This window comes from Ammospiza nelsoni, chromosome 18, assembly GCF_027579445.1.
Source record: "Ammospiza nelsoni isolate bAmmNel1 chromosome 18, bAmmNel1.pri, whole genome shotgun sequence".
Taxonomy (NCBI): Eukaryota; Metazoa; Chordata; class Aves; order Passeriformes; family Passerellidae; genus Ammospiza; species Ammospiza nelsoni.
Genome location: NC_080650.1, coordinates 9,947,332 through 9,968,646, shown reverse-complemented (window position 1 = coordinate 9,968,646; position 21,315 = coordinate 9,947,332). Strand labels below are relative to the sequence as shown.

General features: G+C 43.5%; 1 protein-coding gene across 1 annotated transcript; it reads right to left on the bottom strand.

The window, feature by feature from the left end:
- Nucleotides 1–1,842: 1,842 nt before the first annotated feature.
- Nucleotides 1,843–19,465, bottom strand: SUDS3 (SDS3 homolog, SIN3A corepressor complex component). Its single transcript, XM_059485086.1, has 12 exons — nt 19,258–19,465; nt 17,722–17,791; nt 16,765–16,820; nt 16,391–16,462; nt 14,994–15,013; nt 14,290–14,446; nt 11,990–12,085; nt 10,264–10,325; nt 9,361–9,382; nt 8,601–8,706; nt 4,235–4,319; nt 1,843–2,601 (listed from the first exon to the last, which is right to left on the bottom strand). Exons 1-12 carry the CDS (start codon nt 19,415–19,417, stop codon nt 2,503–2,505), a joined length of 1,005 nt encoding a protein of 334 aa, XP_059341069.1. The 5' UTR covers nt 19,418–19,465; the 3' UTR covers nt 1,843–2,502.
- Nucleotides 19,466–21,315: the final 1,850 nt, after the last annotated feature.

The window sequence follows — 21,315 nt, the reverse complement described above, 5'->3', positions numbered from 1 at the left end:
ATCTCCACATGCCTCATCCTCACCACAGAACTACTTGTGCATCCTTTTAGGATTAAAAAAAAATAAAAAAAAAAAAGCACTTGCTTCCCTGAGTGCACAGCAAGGCACTGCACTTTATCACTTCCAGCCTCACAAATGGCTCAGGCCATTGCAGAACAGCCTGCCAGGATAAAAAATCCAGGATACAATATTCATGTACTCTGTGAGACACAGCTACTCTTTATGGTGATCAACAGAGGCAAGGCAGACCTTCATTTCATTAAGAAACTGAGGATGAAGCAGCCTATAAACAAAATTCCTTCAGTGTAGCAGTTAAGTTTGAGCCATTTACAGCAGTACAACCCCTGAGGGCTGCCAAAAGCAGAAATTACCAGTTCAAGGCTGACCCAGGGGCACTGGGGAAACTGGCAAGGAATTCTGACAGGAGGAAGTTGTACAAACCTCTCACATCCCTCCTGGAGGCATAACATTGGTGTGGAAGAGTTTGAGATTAGGGTTTGCCCTGATTGACCATGGGTTCATGGAGCCCCTCTCTTGTCCCACACACACCCTGACATCTCACACCTCTGTGACTCCCAAAATTCCCCCAGAACAGGGAACACCACAGCAGCAGATGGCTGCTGGCAAAGCACCTCCCCAACACTGAGCACAAGTCACCAGCAATTCCCACAAATATCTGTATTGATAAAGTGATAGAGAGAGGAAATAAATCCTGCTACTTCCTCAGCACTTTTTATTATTAGAATGATGTTCATTTAAAGACTCAGTGACAAATCCTGCCTGGTACATCATCACCTTATCAAAAACCTGTGACATGTGCAGAGAATGTTAAGTTATATTAAGTAAGCTGTTAACTTGACAAAATCCAGCCTGCTGCATTTGGCTGCCTAAGCTGCAGCAGGGATGGCACATTGTCAAGGGTGGGAAACACCCTCTCCTGCCTTGCCAGAGCTCCAGATCCTCAAAACTATGCAAAAATCAAGTCAGGTGTCTCAGTCACATCAGGAGCTCAGCCATCACACTCCACTCCAGACCCACGTACAGGCAGCAGATTTTGGGATGTGACTGCCACCCAACTGCAGGAAAGGAATGGGCACAGCCCTTGCAACTCCCTTCCCTGGACTGCACTGATCCACATACCAAAGAAAGGCTGGGCTGGATGGGTGTTAACAGGAAGGCAGCTCAAAAGCAAAACCTCAAAAGATGCCTCAAAGTGAGAGAGATTGAGAAAGGCAGGATTTACAACTTTTTGACTAGTAATCAAAAGGAGCACTGAGTTGTTCTGCACAGAAGGTGGAGATGTGACAGCACTGCCAGGGCACCATGTGGCCCCTGCCAAGGCAGTCACACATGGCACTGGTGCTTCCAGCCATCAGCAAAGGACTGGGAATAATAAAGGAATGCCAGAGGCAGATCTTTAAACACCTAAGGAGCACCTTAATGTCATTATTTGGGCATTTTTACTTGTGCTGCAGGAGGGCCAGTATAGAAACTCAGTGTTACCTCCAGCAATTAAAACAGCCCTCAAGAGCAGCTCTTTGAAGAACATCTCAGGGAATGAAAGCTCCAGCTAACAGCATGACAAGGCCGCTTCCTACTCTGTACCAGGATTCTTGGGAGGACATTACAGATCTCCTGTCAGCAGGATCCCACCATAACCTGTGATTCTGAGCATCAGTGGAAAAAGTGAAATCGATCGTTTGCCTCTTTACATCTCTGAGTGGTTACAGACACACAGAGAGTTCATACAGCCTTGCTATCTGCAAAATCCAGGTAATTAGTCCTTTAATTTAGTCATCCACCTATCCCAGCTAATTAGATCAGCAAACAGACATACTCTGCTTGTTCATTGAAGGGGTTTTTAATGTGAAGAGAAACGGAAGCTTCTGACTAACCACGCGTGACTCTGAGCTACATTAAAATCACTGTATTTCAGCAGCTTCTGAGCTGTTCCCACCATCCTAAAAAAGTCTCCAGTCTTTCAACAGTCCATCCAATAAAGCTGATGTTGTACACCAGATATTCTGGAGGCATCTCTCAGCTGCAGCTGAAACCTGGCAGGATTCATCTTTTGCCCAAATTCCTGAGCCTTGCAGGAAAACAAGGCCAAAAAAGCACAAATAACCTCAGGTCTCGACAAGCAAAGCTTCTTCCACTGGTCTGACTCCCAACAGAAACATGATGATGATGTTTTTGACACAAGAGTCCCATCTGTGCACCACAAAACAACAACAAAAAGGAGGATAATGCCAAGTCTTCTCAAACAGTCACCCAAAATACAAAGAGAGAGCATACAGAAGCTTGATGCAAAATCCAGAAATAGTCCAGGGCAGTGCTTGGGCATCACTAAAGGTTTAAGGACTACTGGGGATTATGTGGCCAGCCACAAAGTGTCTCGTCAGAGGTCAGGACTGTTCCCTGCTGCAGGGAGGAGTGAGCAGCCTGTGAGCCCCTGGCAGAGGTTTGGTGATGTGACAGAAACCAGGACAGGGCAGAGCAGAGTCAGGTGGCCGAGCGCCGGCGGATCACGAACACGCCCCGCTGCAGCTGCCCCAGGTAGATCCTCATCTTGGTGCTGTCGCTGGTTTTCCTCACCCAGATCTGCAGGAGAGCAAGGGCAGAAAGAATGGGGCAGGGAGATGAATTAGGGGAGAAAAAGGGAAAACTCACAGCAAGCAGCACACAGACAAATTAACTCGGTGTCTTAGTGTCAGAGCTGAGCCCCTCAGGGGCACAGATCGATGAGGTTAATCCCCTCTCCCTCCCCACGGGAGGCATTTGCAACCTGAGTAGAAAATGAAACAAGGTGTCTAACTTCACCTCCTTAACTTCCTGCTCAAAACAGTCCTCGAGAAAAATGACTTTCAAGCACCATCAGGAAAGCAGGTTCCTCCTGCCACAGCTCACAACAGAGCCGTGGCACTGAGCTTTGCCTAATCAAGACTAAGTCTCTCTAGATCCACAGATGATAAAATTATCTATCCTGGGATTTGCCCAGACAAGTAACTATTAGTCAAATGAAAAGCTTATTCTGATTCTGTTCCACAAAGCATTTCCCACCATGTAGCACAGAAATTGTGTCTGGAGATAAAAGGGCCTCTCCTTTAAGCACCTGCATGGAAGGATTCACACCACGTGCCACAAGACAAATTGCTGCCACCAAGGCAGCCACTCCAGAGAGTTTTTGAAATCACCTTCAAGGTGTTTAGATCTAAAAACCTGTACTTTAAAAATCAAGTCTGAGCAATTTCCTCTGCATTATATCCTTCTGATGCATTTCAACATATTTAAATAAATACACTGAGTAAGAATTATCCACTCCTTAGTACTGCAGTATTTTAGGAGGGAAGTGCAATACTTCCTAATGCAATGGATTATAAAGTTATGATGGCCTGTGATTTACCCTAAACTTTTTTTTCTTCATATATTAGTTACAGGCCTGGCAAGTAAATTGATTTAACTCTATTATTTTAGTTATAAATTGACTTTATAAACAGGACCCCTTAGCATAAAATGAATTTAGTATTTGCCTGGATTTCTACTTCAATTATTTCTCCAGAGAAATTAAAATCAACATTCATTGATAATCATCTCCCAACTGCAACATTTCCAAGGATTTGGCATATTTTGCTTGCCAAAATAATTCAAAAATCCATAAACTTTGAGCAACTGTAGGAAACAAACATGTACAATTTTATATTCTACCACAGTAGGATGGAATGACATTTTAGCAAAACATTAGTTTTGCTAAATTACAATAATAACTTTTAACAAATTTTAATGCACCCATAAGCACACTACCACTGCTTTTATCTGAACAACAGAGTGCCACAACTGCCACTGCAAGGGAACAGCTGTGACACAAACAGATCCCACATGCAACTCATTCTGTGGAAAATAAAGTGTTTTCCCTTAGCTGCCACAACAAATTAAAGTTCCTTTATTGGCTGATTAAGGAGAAGTGCACTCAAATCTATTATTTCTTTCCCTGAAGTGTCTGGAATCTGCAAGCAAAAACCAAAGTGCTCCCTTTGCCCAAGTGCTGCAGGAGCTTGCAAAACACTGAATTATCCTTCAGAAACAAACCCAGTCTCTTCCCAGCTCAAAAAGAGATTTCTTAAGTCAGTTTTATCTTGGCTTCAGCTTCTTTTACACCCCAGACAGGTATCTATCTTCAGCCCTTACTAAACCCCTGTCTCTCCCCCCTCTGCTGCCAAATAAAAGCAGCCACAACCTCGTTGGCTCCCACAGAACTGATCACACAGCTGATCTTCGTGTTCTCTTTCGACTCCAGGTAAATAGCTTGGCTCTTGTGGTACCTGCAAAAAGAAAAAAAAAAAAGAGGAAATGCACAAATCCATTATTGATAAAGCTGGACAGAGTAAATTTGAAGTCTGCCTTTTTTTCCACACCACTTTCTCTATTTTTGCAAGATAGTGGTGATCTGATCACACACACATCCTGCATTAATGATATTTGAAATGCAGGAGAGTCTTAACTGACATTCAACTCTGCACTGAAGGGTACTGAAAAACAGATTTCACAACTGCAAGGGGAGAGGCAGAGGCACAGCCCAGGGGAACAGTGACTGACAACACACCCAGCCTTCAAGGGTTAATCCAAGCAGCCTTTCCCATTCCAGACTCAGGATGGATTTCAGAAGGCAACTCCTTATTTTGCCTGACAAAATATGACAGAGCAAATCACAGATTCTCAAGCTGCTCCCCAATACAGAATTACCAGAGCACCACCACCACCAAAAGGGAATTACTCTCAATCAGTGCAGTCTGTGCATTGTTTAATGAGACCTCAATTTTCTAATGCTGTCCTATTGTGTGAAAATACCCAAAATGGTAACTAATGGGTAACTGACTCTGTAATGAGCTGTAAATATCTGCCATAAGGAGTCCATGACTAAACATATCCATTTTAGATCATATTTTAAGCTCTGTATTGTTCTTAATGCATTGTGTATAAAACAGAGACTTTGAAATTCCTAACTCTGAATTTGATTCTGTGGACTCCCCTCTTTCATAGCCCACATTTCTCCAAGTGCTGCAGTGTGCCAGCCCCAAACCTCCACTTTCTGTTCATTCTGCCTCATTCTCTTCCATAGGCAGAACTAATTACAGTGGAACAGGTGATTTGTAAGTAAATCATCTTAATCAAGCAAGCACCAAAATACTTTACAGCTATAAAAGCATGACTGTATTTCCACCTTTCTCCTAATCATGATTTTATCTGGGCAATCCAAGCTGCAGATTCTCTGCACAGATATTCCCTCAGTAGCCACCCAGTGCAACCCCCTGCAGTCTGACTGCCATTTAAAAAATGCAGGGATTTATTGAAACTTTACAGTTATTTCTACAATAACCATATTGTACATGTGGAAGTCTTCCAATGGTTTATTCCACAATCTCTTCCTACTGGAAAATTCAGCACTCAGAATTTTCACAGTGCTTGCCAGCAGCTGGAAAGTGTCAGCTTTGAGCCTTCCAAACAGACTCATTACCCTTGGGGTGGTGAGGGAATAAAAAATCCCCAAATCCTGCAACCTTTAAAACAATGGCTGGACACAGGTGTCTTTCTCCCTCATTTTGACAGAAACAATGTCAGTGGGTTCCAGGGCAATGCAAAGCAACAATGATCTGAGCCAAAAAATAAATCTCAGTTTAGCAAGTCCAGATGTCATTAAATGATACAGAGGAACTCAATAGGCTGCTGCAAACCCCAGGCCTCACTAAGATGAGACAACAATCTCAGTCCAGCAGTGCCCTACCATGCCATGCTGGGAGTACTTAAGCAAGAGTTTTGATCTTGATACAATCAGCAGGAGTGCAGGAGAAGCCAGGGCAAACAACAGCTCTCAAGTGTTGGCTGTGCCCAGACAAGGAAATATTTCCCCCACTTGCAATTTTTGATTAGCAGTGAATTCCAAAGCTGATAACACATACGTCAGAGGCTTCATTCAGCCCTTGGATTTCACACCATGAATGACTCTCCATCAGTAATGCTAATTGTACCCAGAAAAGGCAGAGAGCCAAGTCAGCAGTGTTTCACTGAAAAGCTGTCTCACCTGTCTCACACTCACAGAGACAAGGCAGCTGGAGGCACACTCTGGTGCATCAGCACCCTGGTCATGTCCTGTCACAGACATCTTTTATGAAAAATATTTCCTTAGGATTTTTCCTCCTGAGAAGCTGAGAGGCCTCAGGAACAAAGTGTAAACAATGATTATCTGCTGCTGTGGAATGCAACAGGTGCATCTGTGATTGGTCTCATGTGGTTATTTCTAATTAATGGCCAGTCACAGTCAGCCGGCTCAGACTCTGTCCAAGCCACAAACTTTTGTTATCATTCTTTCTTTTTCGATTCTTAGCCAGCCTTCTGATGAAGCCTTTTCTTCTACTCTTTTAGTATAGTTTTAATATAATATATATCAAAAAATACTAAATCAAGCCTTCTGAAACATGGAGTCAGATCCTCGTCTCCTCCCTCATCCTAAGACCCTGTGAACACTATCACAATGTCCCACTCTTTTGCCCAATATATCCACAGAGGGACAGGACTGAGGAAATTACCTCAGATGAAAAATGCAGTGGGGTTTAAGTTGGCTTTCAAGAAAGCAGAGCCAAACAACTCTCACTGCTGCAGTAGTTAAAACACCAAGTGAGACAAGCAGAAATAATTCCATTTCCTGCTATGAAGTATTTTACTGAAAGGCCAAGATTTCCAACTGCAACTCTATCAGAAGATTGAAGGAAACCCCTCAGCATTATTGTATGCAGCAAAGCTAAGAGCACAAAGATGGCTGCTTTACAGTGAACTGTGGTTTAGGATTTGATGGGGAGCACAGAGCTCTGAGCATTAAATAACTGAGCCTAATTCCACATTCACCTGAAACACTCCACTCTGGAGATGTCTGAAATGTCTCTGCAAGACTTCAGGGGGTTCATTACTGGCATTAAACATTCCCTGTTTTCAGGTAATTGTCATGCAGGGCTGCATCAGGAAACAGAGAAAGTCATTCCTGGGCTGTCAGGTTTAGGATTTCTGTGCATGCCAGCATCCTTTATGCACCTTAGGAAGAATTACCCTCCCACTACCAACTCAGTTACTTCATTATTTTAAAACACCGGCTACTTTGCACAAGTACTATTACACTATTACTTATTATCAATCAAAAAAATCTAAGCAGGATTATTACAACCAAAAATATCTAAGATACTGATCTAAAAACAGCATAAGAACAAGGCAGCCAGGAAAAACAACAGCTGGAATTCCTGACAGCAAGACCCCCATGACAGGTGAATTCAGCAAGGTGAAAATATCTGTTAAGTGCTTTATGCCACAGCCAGATACCCTTCAGAGAGAGCTGGTGCTTTGCTGAGGCTCTGGGCTCACTGAAGCTCTTCCAGGTTTAAATTTAATGAGAAGTTTTGAGCTTTACTGACAGATTACTTCAGATGCCTTTTTTTCCCTTTCTTTTTTTACTCATGAACACTTTTCAAGTACTCCATATGCTTCAAAATTCTAAGAAGAGTATATTCATCCAAATATATCCTGGGGACAGTCACTTTACACACACAAAAAATTATAAAAGCAAAAAAAACCTCTAAAAACCTTGATGAATCTGTGGAATAAGTAGCCTGTTCAGTTACTATCTGCTTTACTCTTCATGAATGTTTAAACTGAGGGAGCAGCTTTTATGAGAACTGTGTAAACTGAACTCTCAACTAAACTTCAGGCAGAAAGAAAAACTGACCAACTGGCCAAGGGGATTGCTGTGTAAGAAAACCCAGCCGCACACCTACTTCTGTGATAAAATTACAGCCTCATCACTTGTTTTGAGCCACCAGAACACTGAAGTAGGCCACAAATAAGCAATGACTTTTTGAAAGCAAATTGTTTTCTGCTCAAGTTCAAGATTGCCCTCTTGATTATCCAGCTTTGCAAGTCTCATGGATTAAGTGTAAGATCTAAGTTTCCTCTGCAGAAATTTAATATTTTCCTTGTGTTTTGTGAGGCTTGTACAGCTGTATGGCCATAAAACTCAACAGAGATAAATCCAATCAGCAATTCTGAAGTTGCCTCTCCCAGGTGGGTTTGATCTTTAAAGGTTATTTGGATTTATTAGAAGCATCTTTCATCCTGAGCAGCTGCTGGATGACATTTCTTCTGCCACCTTGTGGAGTGCTGGGCACAAATCTGAAGCTCAGAAATGGGAGTGTTGCTGACAGCAAATCATGGAGTGTCTGTGTCCAAACTGGGCAGCTTCAGTCACATCCCACTGTGGCTGCTGCTGCCTCTCCTACTCTTATTAGGTTTGACTTCCTAAGTGCCACAGTGGGCCATGGACAAGATTCCAGTCTCCTTTTATTGGAGACACCAGTTATCTCTGAAAGCCTGCAGGGTGTGAACATTCCATCATCCCCTCTGCTTTGCTGGGCCCATGATGAGCTTGTGGAGGGAGCAGCAAACCTCTGCCCTAAAGCATTTTGTCCACCAATTCTTTGCTCAAAAAGCCATTTCTCTCTGCAGCCTCTGCCTCCTCACAACACAACACAGACTGATGGAAACAAAACCTCCTCAGGCCTCACCATCTCTTGTCATAGTAGAGTTTGCCATCTTCTATCCGAGCTTCAAATCTCTGTGCTGGAGACTCTGCTGGTGTTGCTGGGAGGTGCTCAGGAGAGGAGGGGGAGGCTGGGGACAGCACAGACACTCTGGTTAAAGATCAGCACATGCCCATCTCACAGCAGCACATCTGACTGCAAAACTGCAGTTAATAAGGTTGTGTGTGCAGAAATAGCAAGCAGAGAAAGCTGCAAACTCAAATATCCATCAGGAAAATATTATATATTGTGATGAGTAACTTGACCTCTGTTCTGAATTAAAATATTCACTGAAACACAGCATTTATGTGAAAAAACATTCATGGGTAAGGGATGGACAATATGTCCTTGATTTTGTTTTAGTTATAATCCACATTGAATTAGTTAAATTTGGTTAAAATTACTGAGGCAAGTTAGTCCCACTCTGTCTTGAAATAAAGTGTAGAGGCACATCTAGAGAGCTGAAGGCATAACACTGACCTTATGTTAAGGCACCTTAACATAAGGTCAATCCCTCAATGGAGCTGACAAACAGACAAGGTGCCCAGATGCACCTGAATATAATGGAAAACTTCTTTTTTCCAGCTGTTTCAGCCACCAAAGATGCTCATGCCTCCCTTCCCATCCCTGGCAAACATAAGCACCACACAAAGAGCAGCAATTATTGCATAGCCAAACATCTGCAGTACCATTCTCTGCTCAGAGCAGCCCCCCATGAACCAGTTCCACTGCATCTGTAACTCACCTGGTCTCTTGGGTGATTTAAGCTACATGGGAAGAGAAAAAAAGCAGTGTTAGGGATCTGACAGGAGCCACAGAAGCTGCACTGATAACTGCAGATATCTTACTTTCCACACTCTGTGTATTTCTATTTTAAATGCTCTGTTAAGTGGCCTAACACATAACCAGGGTGCTCTAAACAGCCAAAGGTGCAGATAATCAGTACAATGATCCAAAAGGCCAAAAAAACAACTTGAGAGCATTCAGACAACCCACTCCAAAGAGTCAAACCCATCTAACACACTATTTTTGAATGTGATACAACATTTCTCAGGGTACACAAAATACAGGAGCTAAATCATTAGAGAAACCTCAACAGCTGGCACAAAACCAATGTTCCACTACCATCCTCAAAATGCCTTAATGAGCAGCTTATATTCTAAGAAATTAGATAAGCCTTCAAGTGCTCAGCAAGAAAACAATATCAAACCCAGAAAAAATTATAAGCATGCACACTGCCCCCTATCCAGCTTGCTGAAATCTTTTTTGTCAGCAGGGAGAAAAAAAATTAATGAAAAAATCCTACCCCACACTAAGGCTTAAACCAAAGGCAGCCTGTGATCTCCCAAAAACACACTGACATCTGCTCAGCCATGAGGAAGAAACTCCTTAACACAGCTCATCCCTTGGTTCCCACACAAGGTAACATTTTTAGGTGACAGTCATTTAAATTAGGTTAATTAAACCTCAATGAAAAAGAGGAGATACCATCTTGCTAAATCTTTTCTTGTGCTACTTCAGAAACCCTACAGGGATGAAATAGTGCCATATCTCAAAAATGAACATTAAAGAGAGCTCTGTTCTCTTCAGGAGAAAGCATTTGCCTTCTCTTGAAAATGAAGAAATACAGTCAAGCAACAATCCCTACCTTATTCAGCGTTCTTAGGTCCTCCATTATTTGCTCATCAGTCAACAAGTAATTTAGCTGAGGTATCCAGAATTAAGGTTTCCATAAGCTCTTGACAAGCAAGGCTAAAAATTAAAGGTCAATGACATTTCACTTGAGTAAATGTAAGCCAAAACGTTTCCAGGATTTTAATAAATGTCTTACTTGAGCTGTTTTTTTTGTCAGAGGAATTAATACAAGTCCATCCCCACCATCTTAGCAGCAGAGTGCAAAATCATTTTAACTTATTCAGACACAACCATCAATGAAAAACCTTGAGTGCACTGACATTTACTTCATGGAAGCATCAAGCACCAGCATTTTCAGTGGTTTTCATCTTTTATTTCTGTGGAGAAGAATCTGTGAGCTGAAACAAGACTCACTTCAGGTTTTCTACAATGAAGCTAAATCCCACCTAAACCTAGTTAAATAAAACTTTGTGTGATTGGAGATAAATAAGAGCCTACAATGCACCTGAAAAAAAACCCAAAACATTTGAAAATAGAAATTAGTGTACTACAGTCTTATTAGAGCTTTGCTGTACTTCTGTTTCTTCATAAAAAGTATTTAGCCAAAAGTATTACAATAAAGTTAACAATTGCTGGGCTGCATTTCAAGGATTTTGGTTTTGATGGACTTTAATCCTCTCCCAGTGAGCAAAGGCAGAGATTTTCACTGTGTGGTTGCTGTATCATGCTCAATTAGCAGGTCATGTTCACTATGAAACTCATTTATTTTGGATGAGATAGGTGCACTAATAAATGACTTTTTTTTTCCTGAAAGAGTGAACAGAATCTCCAACCAGGAGGAGGTTAATTGAAACTGGAGATGCTTATGACCATCCTGCATGAACTCCAAAAGTTCAAGGTTTGATATTGCCTTCAGAAAATGAGAGTCACTCAGATAAGTTTTTTTAATCTAAGAAATACAGGTTTAGAATCTAATAAGAAACCCCTGCAAAGCAAATATCCTTGCCTTCCTCTCCAGGTGAATTTAATACACAAATAGAAAAAGTGCCTATCATCACAGAGGAGCTAAAAACATATTTCCAGAAGCCAAGGAACATTTTAATTTTGAGACATGCAGCAAGGCAGATCCTAAGGATTACACAGACATGTTTTTCTGTCTCTTGTGATCGTGAAAACAAGATGAATCTTCATCTTTTCTTATTCAAAGAACAAATCTAGCATCTTTGCTTTTGCTATGCATTTCTGGATTAGAGATCTGAAGCTTTTATCAGAAATGGAAAAACTATTTGGATATGACAAATATGATCTTTCTGGCAAATGCCTTGTCACGTCTTGAAATGAGAAAAGCTCTGGCTCATGTAAAAAGCCATTTACTATCTATGGAATCAATTATCTCAGCATATATATATATATATCTAATGTTCTTTTAAAGTTTTTCTTTTGTGAAATAAATTGCCTGTAGAATTCAACTTTTTTTGTCAGTGAGAACAGTTTAATCTCATGATACTGTAAGGATTAAATTAGGATACCAAAGGATCTCTAACATATATATATATATATATATATAATTGTAGAACTGCTGGTATTGCTTTAGCACACATTACACATGACAATTGTATTTATTTCCCAGGTTAAAATCTGATCCTGGCATTTCATTTCCTTTTCCTTGCTGTACAAAACAGCTAAGGTGTGGGTAGCACAGGGGCTGCAAAGCCAGCAGTGACTCCAGGAAAGGATATCAGGGGCAGGTTTCCTCCTCTTGTCTGGGATGGGAACTGGATCATTTGGTCTCCGTCTCAGTTTCCTCGTCATAATGGGCTTCACTTCCATTGAATCTGCAGAGAAATGAAGTTGGAAAGCTGATAAGACCAGAGAGAAAGGAGTGAGAAGCAGCAGCTTTCTATACAAAGCACAGGGAAAATAATCTTTCCTCTTTCATTCAGCAAATTGGATTTTTTTTTTTTTTTTTTTTTTTTTTTTTTTTTGGTGTGTGTGTGTGTGTGTGTGCATGCAAGTGCTGACAGTGAATCCAGGTTCTCTCCCATCAGGTCACTGTTCAGTGCTGCACTGCCATGGTTACAGCTGCTCCAGGTACTGATAAGCAGCACAATGATGCTACAAGGATTCAAGGCAAGTCCCTTTCATGCTCACCATATCTGCTGGGGAACAGATTTAAAAGGCCAAGCTCATGGAGTTCTTTCCCAGCCCAACTCAGATCATTAATAGCATGTACAACATCAGCTACAAATCAATTGCTCTCTCATCTTCAAGGCAGAAAAACAGCTTTGTCAAAAGATTAGAGGAAATTTCTGCATTGAAGACTGATACAAGTCTGCTGGAGTGATTTCAAACAAACAGTATTTAAATTCAGATTACCTAAGAATGATTAATGAAATGAGCCTAATTAATAACACACAGAGCAGCAGCTGACAGGAAGTAAACTGCAGCATATGCACTGGGGAAAAAGAAAGTCTGTTAAAAACCTAAACGCCAGTCTCATCACCAAGTAATTATCTGAACTTATTTTGTCCAAATGCCTACAGGTAACCTTTACTGAACAACTGCACTAAACTCTCACAACTCATTCCTTAATTCATCAAGGTATGTTGAACTGGCAGTCAAAAGACCACACCATAAATGCCAAACATCATCCCACCTCCCTTTCTCTGAGCTGAGATTTACTGGCTCATCTCTAAGCACCCCTGAATCACCCTCTGGGAAGCATTTCCATCTGGGGAGCCCCTTTGGCTCCCACTAGACACAAAAACCTTGAGCAGCTCTGCCTGTGCCAAATACACCAAATTCCTTCTCTGCTCATCTCAAGGGTGAACAAGGATGACCATGAGACCAGATTTCATAAATAAATAAAAGTTACCAGGGAAACAGCATAACTCAAGATGCTTTCCAGTCCACATCAGCCCTAAGAGTTTATATTAAGCCAAGAGCACCATTTAATATACCAAAACAGGGTTTAATTCTCACTTCTGAGTATTAACTACATTATTAGTGAATATAAAACCTGTAAATACTATGCAAGAAATATAGGAAGGGTGTAATTCATGGACAGGCCTCAGCAACCAAATCACACTACCAGTCCATAAAGTGAGGGAGCTGCTCCCAAAGAACATCAAACCTTTTGGCTCAGCACCACAGGAACAGAATTCTGCAGGAATAATTAACCCCTGACTGAGCTGCCCTGTGTCCACCACCACCACAGAGCACTGCAAGGCACCAGGGGTGTAGGGGGATATAAGATGACAAAGGATAGTGTAGAAAGTAATCTTACCCCTAAGGAGTTGCAGCTGGGCCAATTATCAAAGATTAGGAACAGGCCTGACTCTACAGGCCAGAGCTGTAAGCAATGAGAAGAAGATGCTATAACAGAGTGGGGTGGCTGGGTGAGAAGGGAACTGGAGTCAGTTGGTGCTTTGTGAAGAAGAGTCAGTGCTCTGAGGAGCTGCCCACGATAAACACCAAGGTGTGAAACTTTTGTGATAAGGAGACAACAATATGGAACCCCTGCAATGACAACACAAGGGTACCAACTGTCTCAAAAAAATCTGTCCATTTAATATAAATTTTTTAGAGCCTGGACACAAATGTAACCCACAATCTTTGTTTTCTGGCTTTAAGCAGCAGGTTTCAACCTTTATTGTTTGGCTTTCTTCAACTGCTTGACCACCCACTCCTGCAGCAAGGAAAGGACACAGCTTTAAAAGCTTCCATTATTGATTAGGCCAATATTGTGACATATCTCAACAGTTTTATTGCTGCATCAGGGAACCAAAGCAGCCTCTCTCCCTGCATATCAGCAAGGCCATCATCCCCTCTGCTGCTCCACTGGCACTGCTTGATTCCCCTGTTAACAATTCACTGAATTTGGAGCTGCTTTCTCCATTCAAAGGCCATCAATTCGTGCTCTGCCCCTCTTGGCATTTCCCACCAGCTGTGTAAACCAGCACTGACATCTTCACAGCTCTTTTCCTAAGCAGCAGGAGCAGAGTGGCTAACACAAATGACAGGTGCTTATCATCTTTACCTCCTGTTAATTCCATGGTTAGCTTTTCATTCTCAATCATCTTCTTCTTCTCTTCCAACTCTGCTATCAGATTTTCCTTAAGCTCAATTTTCTTATCTTCAAACTCCTTTGCTGCTGCTTTCTTTTCCTTCACATAATTTTTCTCCACCTGATCTGTCTAATGCAAAACCCAAGGAGCAAGAAGGTTAATTAAGGACTCAAGTTAATTATATCACAACAGCTTTTCAAATGCTTTATTGATCAGCTTTTCAGTTCACAACTGGCCCAAGTTCTAAAGATTATCAATATTCACAATCTACAGAAAAACACCCAAATACCATTTAGTGCTATAATATTGGCAAAAGAATGAGTTGTAAAAAGACATTTCAATGCTGCACAACAAATCAAGTCCCTAGAAGAGAGCTCTGCTGATTTATAATCAGCACTCATCAATTTAAAAACCCCTTTTTGACCAGCCCAATGCACAGCCAGATACAAGAGCCCAACAGCAAATATTTAATTCTATTTTAAAAACAAAGTGCAGAAGTTACTTGAGGTAATACCAGCAGTAAGCTCTACTACATCTCAAGTGCAACAAGGCAGCCAGAGGAAGAAAATTTCTTTAAACCTTCTGGGAAAACAAGCCCAAATACTGGCTGATGAAACAAGGTTTATGCCTCTTCCATCTAATTAATGCATATTTTTGATAAATTAAGAGTACTTACTTCCAGCTGCAGGAACAGTTCTGAAACACAAGAAAGACTTAATTTATTACCTTCAAAGCTGTACCAAATTACTTCCTTAACGTTTTAAGCCATTGAATATTGCAGCCAAGACAGGCAGTGAAGCAAATAATTCATGTACCTATCCAATCTCTACTCTGACTTCACAGCTTTATGCTGAAAATAAAGTGACTATGAAAAAGTCCCACAAAAATACACTGTTACAGATTGTCACCTCAAAAAGCTTCCACTATTCCACACTATTCAGTTCAGGCTGTAGTAGCAACACTCTACTACTCTGTTATTTAAAAAAAAAATTAAGAACAGTAGTAGATATACACCAAATATAAGAATGCTGTAATAAAAATCAAACTTGCTGTAATAAAAATCAAACTTTCTATTTGCAAAGCATGAAAGCAGCATTATGTAGATAATCAAATGCAGGTAAATGGAAACTGTTGGTTTAACAAACCTCAGCTTGGCAAGGACAAACATAAAAGAGCTATATTCCTGTAGTACAAGGCAGCTGGATTTTTTACTCATGAAATTCCAAGTGATCATCACCTGCCCTCCTGTGGAAGAACTCTGCTGCTGCAGCACTGCTCGTGGCCAGCCAGAAATACCAGTTTGCACTGGGCCTTAATTGTATCAGAACAGCCCAGGCCTGTCAGGATGCAGCTCTAGTGCATATGAAAGGTCTTTTTGGAGGTGTTTTCCACCCTAAATCATTAGTGAAATTCATCTCAGGAGACAGGTTCCTGACAACAAGAAGTTGTTCAAACCACTTCAGCTCCTCAAGTAAATCCTTTACCTTTCCCAGGCACTTTCAGAAATACAGAACTGTTTGTTTTTGCTAAAGGAGAAGCAGCTGCATTTCCTATATCCACACAATGCCTTCTGTAAAAGGCCCTGATTCAATATCCAAGGTGAGAACTACTGGAAAGGGAAAAGGAAAGAGAGAGGGAAAGCACCTGGGTCTGATTCCCAAGCCATTCCTCTGTAGCAACATAACAAAACCACCCAGAAGGACAAGCACTGGGCACTTGAAAAATTAACTTTGCTCCTTGAAACAGAGCAGTGCCCAAAGCCCAGGCAGCCAAAGGCTTCAGCTGGGGCCACCAAACAACAAAGCAAAGTGGGACACTGTGGGATAGAAAAAAGGGAATAATCTTTTTATTTGTGCTGCTTCACACAAATGAAGGCTAAAACTGTTTATCAGGCAGCAAACAATGCTGATCAAGGAAAGAAAATCATCAAGGCAGAGCCTGTCATGTTTGGTGTACTCTGGGAGCCCCAGCAAGTTCCTCTTCTTTAAAGGACAGAATTACCTGTTTTTTTACTTCAGTGTTATACAAAACACACATTTAAGTTATTTGCAGTGTCTTAGAAATTCCACTCACCTGCATTTCTTATCCTTTCTTTGTACTGCTGGTCCAGCTTCTTCATCCTTTTCTGATATTCCTGAAGAGTACCTAGTGGAAATAAATTGTAGATTCCCATTGTATTTCTTTCCCCCAGTATTAAATATCCTCAAGGAGTCAGGCACCACTCAAAGCACATTCCCTGCTTTTGTAAAAAGTGGATTACTCCTTTTAAGGAGTGTTTTAGCAGAGAGGCTTAACTACAAATGGAGTTAATATGGAGAAAAGATGGGAAGCAGGTGACATTTTTAATCCTGCAGCACAGCTGAGAGCCAACATGCAGTGAAAGATGCTGCTCCCATCCTTTGAAAAGTGCTGAAAATAAAAAACCAAAGCTACTTTTCTAAGCTTACCTTCTTGCAGCTGCTGTAACTGCCTCTTCAGAGACGCCAGTTTGTCCTGATACATCCTGCAAGCACAGCAGGAAACTTTAAACGCCAAGCACTCATTGTTTATTGCACCATCTCTTGAGGTTACATGTTTACACAGAATCAAAAACTTCTCAGAACTTCAGGAAACAAGTGAGCTGCAAACTTAAAGAATTTTATTCCCATGAAAGGTTCTCATTCTGTCTTAAAAATTGGTTTAAAATTTGGATAAAATACAATTTTTTTTGTTGCTGTTGTATCCTAAAATGAAATTTAGATCTACAAACATCAGAAACTTTACAGCAGAATTATTCTTGCACTATGCCAAGTTTTATTAGCTGTGTACTAGCTGCCCAACATTATTTTAAAAACCCACTGAAGTCTACTCCTGGTGCTGCTGCAAGCCTGCATTTCTTTTACCTCACACTTGTGGTTTAACACTGGCCAAGTCTTCCTGACCTATATAAAAAACAGGTCTCTGCCAGTAAGCAAGAACTCAAAATATTGCAAATTCTCCTACACACCATGGGCAGACTGTTTCAAGTCTCCCAAAAGTCCATTTCTGGTTCAGGACTAGAATTCAATTGTTTAAGGCATTTGGATAGGATTTTACTTTTCTTTAGCTTATCTAAAGCAGAACCTTTATTTTATTTGAAGGATTTATCTGCAGCAGGATCCATTTGCAGCAGATCCCAGAACTCATAATTATTTCTTTGCCTAAAACAGCAGCAGCCCTTAATTTCTTGAATTTATATAGAACAGAGAAAGTAACTGGGGAGAACAGAAATAAAAGTGTATGGACTCACGAGCTGTTCCACTGGGGTAAGGACTTAAAACTCCCAATCTTGGCACAAAACTTTGCCAAATTTTATGCAATAAACACCCCTAAACCCACAAATAGATAGAACATCACCTTATTTGTATTTGGAATGGGTTACTTACTGTTCTTTCATTTCTACAAAGTCCTCCTCCTCGTGCTTTGCCAGGTCTGTTTCACTGGCATCCTCAGTGTCTAAACAAGGCAAAAAACAACTTGCTTAAATTGACAAAGTATTTAAAAAAGAAAAACCAAACTCAGTAGTAAATTATTTAAAAACAAGGAAACAGGCACACAAAAAAGAAATCCCCAAACCTCAGACAATTTAGCATCAAAGACAACCTGAGAGATGAATTCAGGAGGGAAATGAAACATCTCATGTTCCTGCAACTGTGAGTTTTGCATGAACAGCTTCAACCTCAGCCTGGGAATTTCTTCTCATTTAAGATGAGGGGCTCTACATTAATACTCACACACAGGTGAGACACAAACAGCCTGAAGACTCTGAAAGACATTTCACAAACCTGTTACTGGAGTTCCCACCCACTCAGTGCTGCTCAGGTTGACCACAAAGCTCTCAGCAAAGGGAGCAGTTACTGCCTGGGACCTGAGCTTCTCACCTATACTTCACTTAGTACTGCAGCATTCAGATACCAGCACTGCCATAGAGATAGCTGCACTTTATAAACAGCATAAACTGTAAATAAAGTCAATCACTTTATTGCCAGTTTGCTGCTAAGACTTTTCAGGCTTTTATTTGTAACACGTGGGGAGCCAAGAATCCATTACCTTGCCAAAGAGGGGCAAGTGCCTCCAGACTTTACAGGGTACAGCTGAGAAACCTAAACCACAGCTAATTCACTACACATGGCTGGGAAGCCCAGCCCCTTAAATCAAACCTTAGATTTTTCTTAAACTACAAACAGTTTAAACTTAAGATAAAATTTAAAGCACCAAAGATAAACCAAGAAGGTTTTTAACTGCAAGAAATGTACTTCAATGTATGGGCCAGCACAAAGGATTTCCATACTCTGTTAGGAAATCCTTTGTGGATTTCTGACCACTGACCCTGTCTCCCTCTGCATGTTTAATACGCTTAATATTATCTCATCTGTAACCAGAGGGGATGGGGACTCGGCTGCCAGTAACAGGCACCGTCCAAGAGTCCTCCTACACCCCCCTTATCTATCGCTTTATGCCCTCTGCACTCTTGGCTACCTTGGGTTTTTGCTTAATTTCCTCTTCTCCCTCCCTCTCTAGTTCTTGTGCTGTCACATCCTCCTCCCCTACTATACTTTTTCTAATTCTGTCCTTCCCCGTTCACACCACGGAGTCAGAACCCATACCCCGGATGTCTCCGCTGTTTTCCCTCTGCTGTCGCACCCAGTCCCTGCCCAGCGCTCCCCGTGTCCCACTGTCCCTGCTCCCCTGGGAAGCCACGGCTCCGCCTGTCCAGCGGCTTCTCTGCTTCACTGTTCCTCGGGAGCCGCTGCCCCCTGACAGCACCGTGTTTCCCTCGGCTGCTCTCGCAGCCCGAGCCCCTGAAGCCCCAGCCCTTCCCCAAACACCGTGAGGAATGGAGCGCTCCCCTCACACCCCCCGGGAGAGCCCCCGCTCCATCCCCCCGTCCCCGGGCACCGGCCCGCCCCCTCCCCACACACCCTCATCGGAGTCGCGGGCCCGGGCGCTCCGCTCGCCGTCCTCCTCCTCGGCGCTCTCCAGCTCCTCCTCCTCGTAGTAGTCGGGCGCGGGGGCCATGGCGGGGGCGGGCGGCCCCGGCGGGGCTGAGGGCGGCGCGGACACGAGCCCGGCCGCGCTCATGGCCGCGGGCGGGACGGGACGGAGCGGCCGCCGCTCGGCAACCGCGGCGGGAACCGCGGCCGCGCTTCCGCTTCCGGGCGGCGCCGGGGCCGCCGCGCCCCCGCCCGGCCAGCGCGGGCCCTGCGGGTCTGAGGGTTGCGGGTTCGAGTCCCGGTCCCGTCCGGTGCGTGGCACGGGTCTGGGCTGTGCTGGCGGTAGCGTTTAACTCCTCGGCGGCTTGCAGCCACCTGCGCTCCTGTTCGTGGGACGGGCTCTGCTCAGAGGTGCCAAGAGATAGGACAAGAGCAACGGGCAGAAACATGCACAAGGAGTTCCACCTAGAGATGAGGAAGAGCTTCTTCACTGTGCAGTGACCGAGCAGCAGAACACAGACCAAAGAGGGTGTGGAGTGTCCCTCTCTGGGGATATTCCAATCCTGTGCCTCGTGCTCTGGGATGACCCTGCCGGAGCTGATGATCCCACTGTGATTCCTTCCAACCTGGCCCATTCAGTGATACACACAGCAGTCCCTTGCTCAGTGGAGGATGGACTCGTTAGGACACTCGCACTCTATAGAATTTATTTATTATATTTTAATAGAGAAATTACTTCCACGTTCCTCCCGGCAGAGCCCCGCCACAGAGAGCCCTGTGATCTCACCCAGGTGATTCAGGTGCCTCGTGCCGATGAACAGCAGCTTTGGTAGGACACGTGCCTCACATCTGCCAGGTACTGCTTATTCTCCTGACTGGGCACTGCCACAAAATTAAAGATCAAGACACATGTTCTGTGTTGAGTCCTATGCAGGGTCCCACTACCATCTGAAAATGCCTCACAGTGGCATTTTTGAGTAAATATCTCATGTATCTTATTTCTGCAGCTCTAATTCGCCTGGGAACGACTAATTAATCTCATCACCTCCAGCACAGCCACACTAATCGCTCACCTTCAGCTGCGAGGTGCATTCCTCACATGCACAGCTTATTGACTCACAGAGGCACTACAAACACCTCAGCGAGGGGAAGAAAATGGGTTTGATCTGAAGCTCCGAGCTCCAGAACCTGCAGCGCCTCTCCCAACCCGCCGAGCCGGGTGCTCAGCGCCCAGAGCAGCAGCAGGTCGGTCACAGCGTGTTCTCAACGGGGCAGCGATAACGCAGCGCAGCCACTCGGCTTTCCTGCCGATCACCCCAAAGGTCTGTTTGCCCAGACTGACAATTTTTAACTCGGAACACCCATGCCAAATATGCTCCATGCCTTTCCTTAAGTCAATATTGCCTCTAACATGGGACGGGGCTGAGGCACGGCCAAAAGCCAGCACCACCCCCGAGCAGCTCCCAGAACTTCTGGGAGCGTTTTTGTCCCGGGGGAGAGACCCCACCAGAGCTGCCCACCACCACGCCTTTCCCAAGGCATGCTGTGGGTTATCAGCACGTTGGAAACCCCTCCTTTCCCTTCTCCGCACTCAGGCAGCGCGGCTGGCACGGCTGCCCGCGGCCCCGGGGTGAACAGGAAAGGGCGGGGTGGCGGTGCCACATCGCATGAGCTCCTGGTGCCCATGGCTCTGTGCTCTCCCCGCGCTCACACCTGCCTGGAGCTCCTAAAGCACTCCCAAAGCCATCCAGACACTCTGCTAAAAATAGAAACGGGACTGCGGGACTCAAGAACTAACCAGAGCCCCCTCGGAGCTTTACAAACACCAGCGTTTCCCCTTTCTCCCCCATTTCCTGTCTGTATCTGTTCCATCTGTCCGCACACTCGGCTCACAGGCTCCCCTGCCAGCCGGCTTTGTGCTGCTGGGGACACCAAACCAGTTCTGAGTGTGCCTGAGCCTCAGCAGCCCTCCCCAGGATGGTCTGCCCTGCCTCGCTGCTGCCTCAGCACGTCCTGCTCGGAGCTGAGTGCCCTCCCAGCACAGCC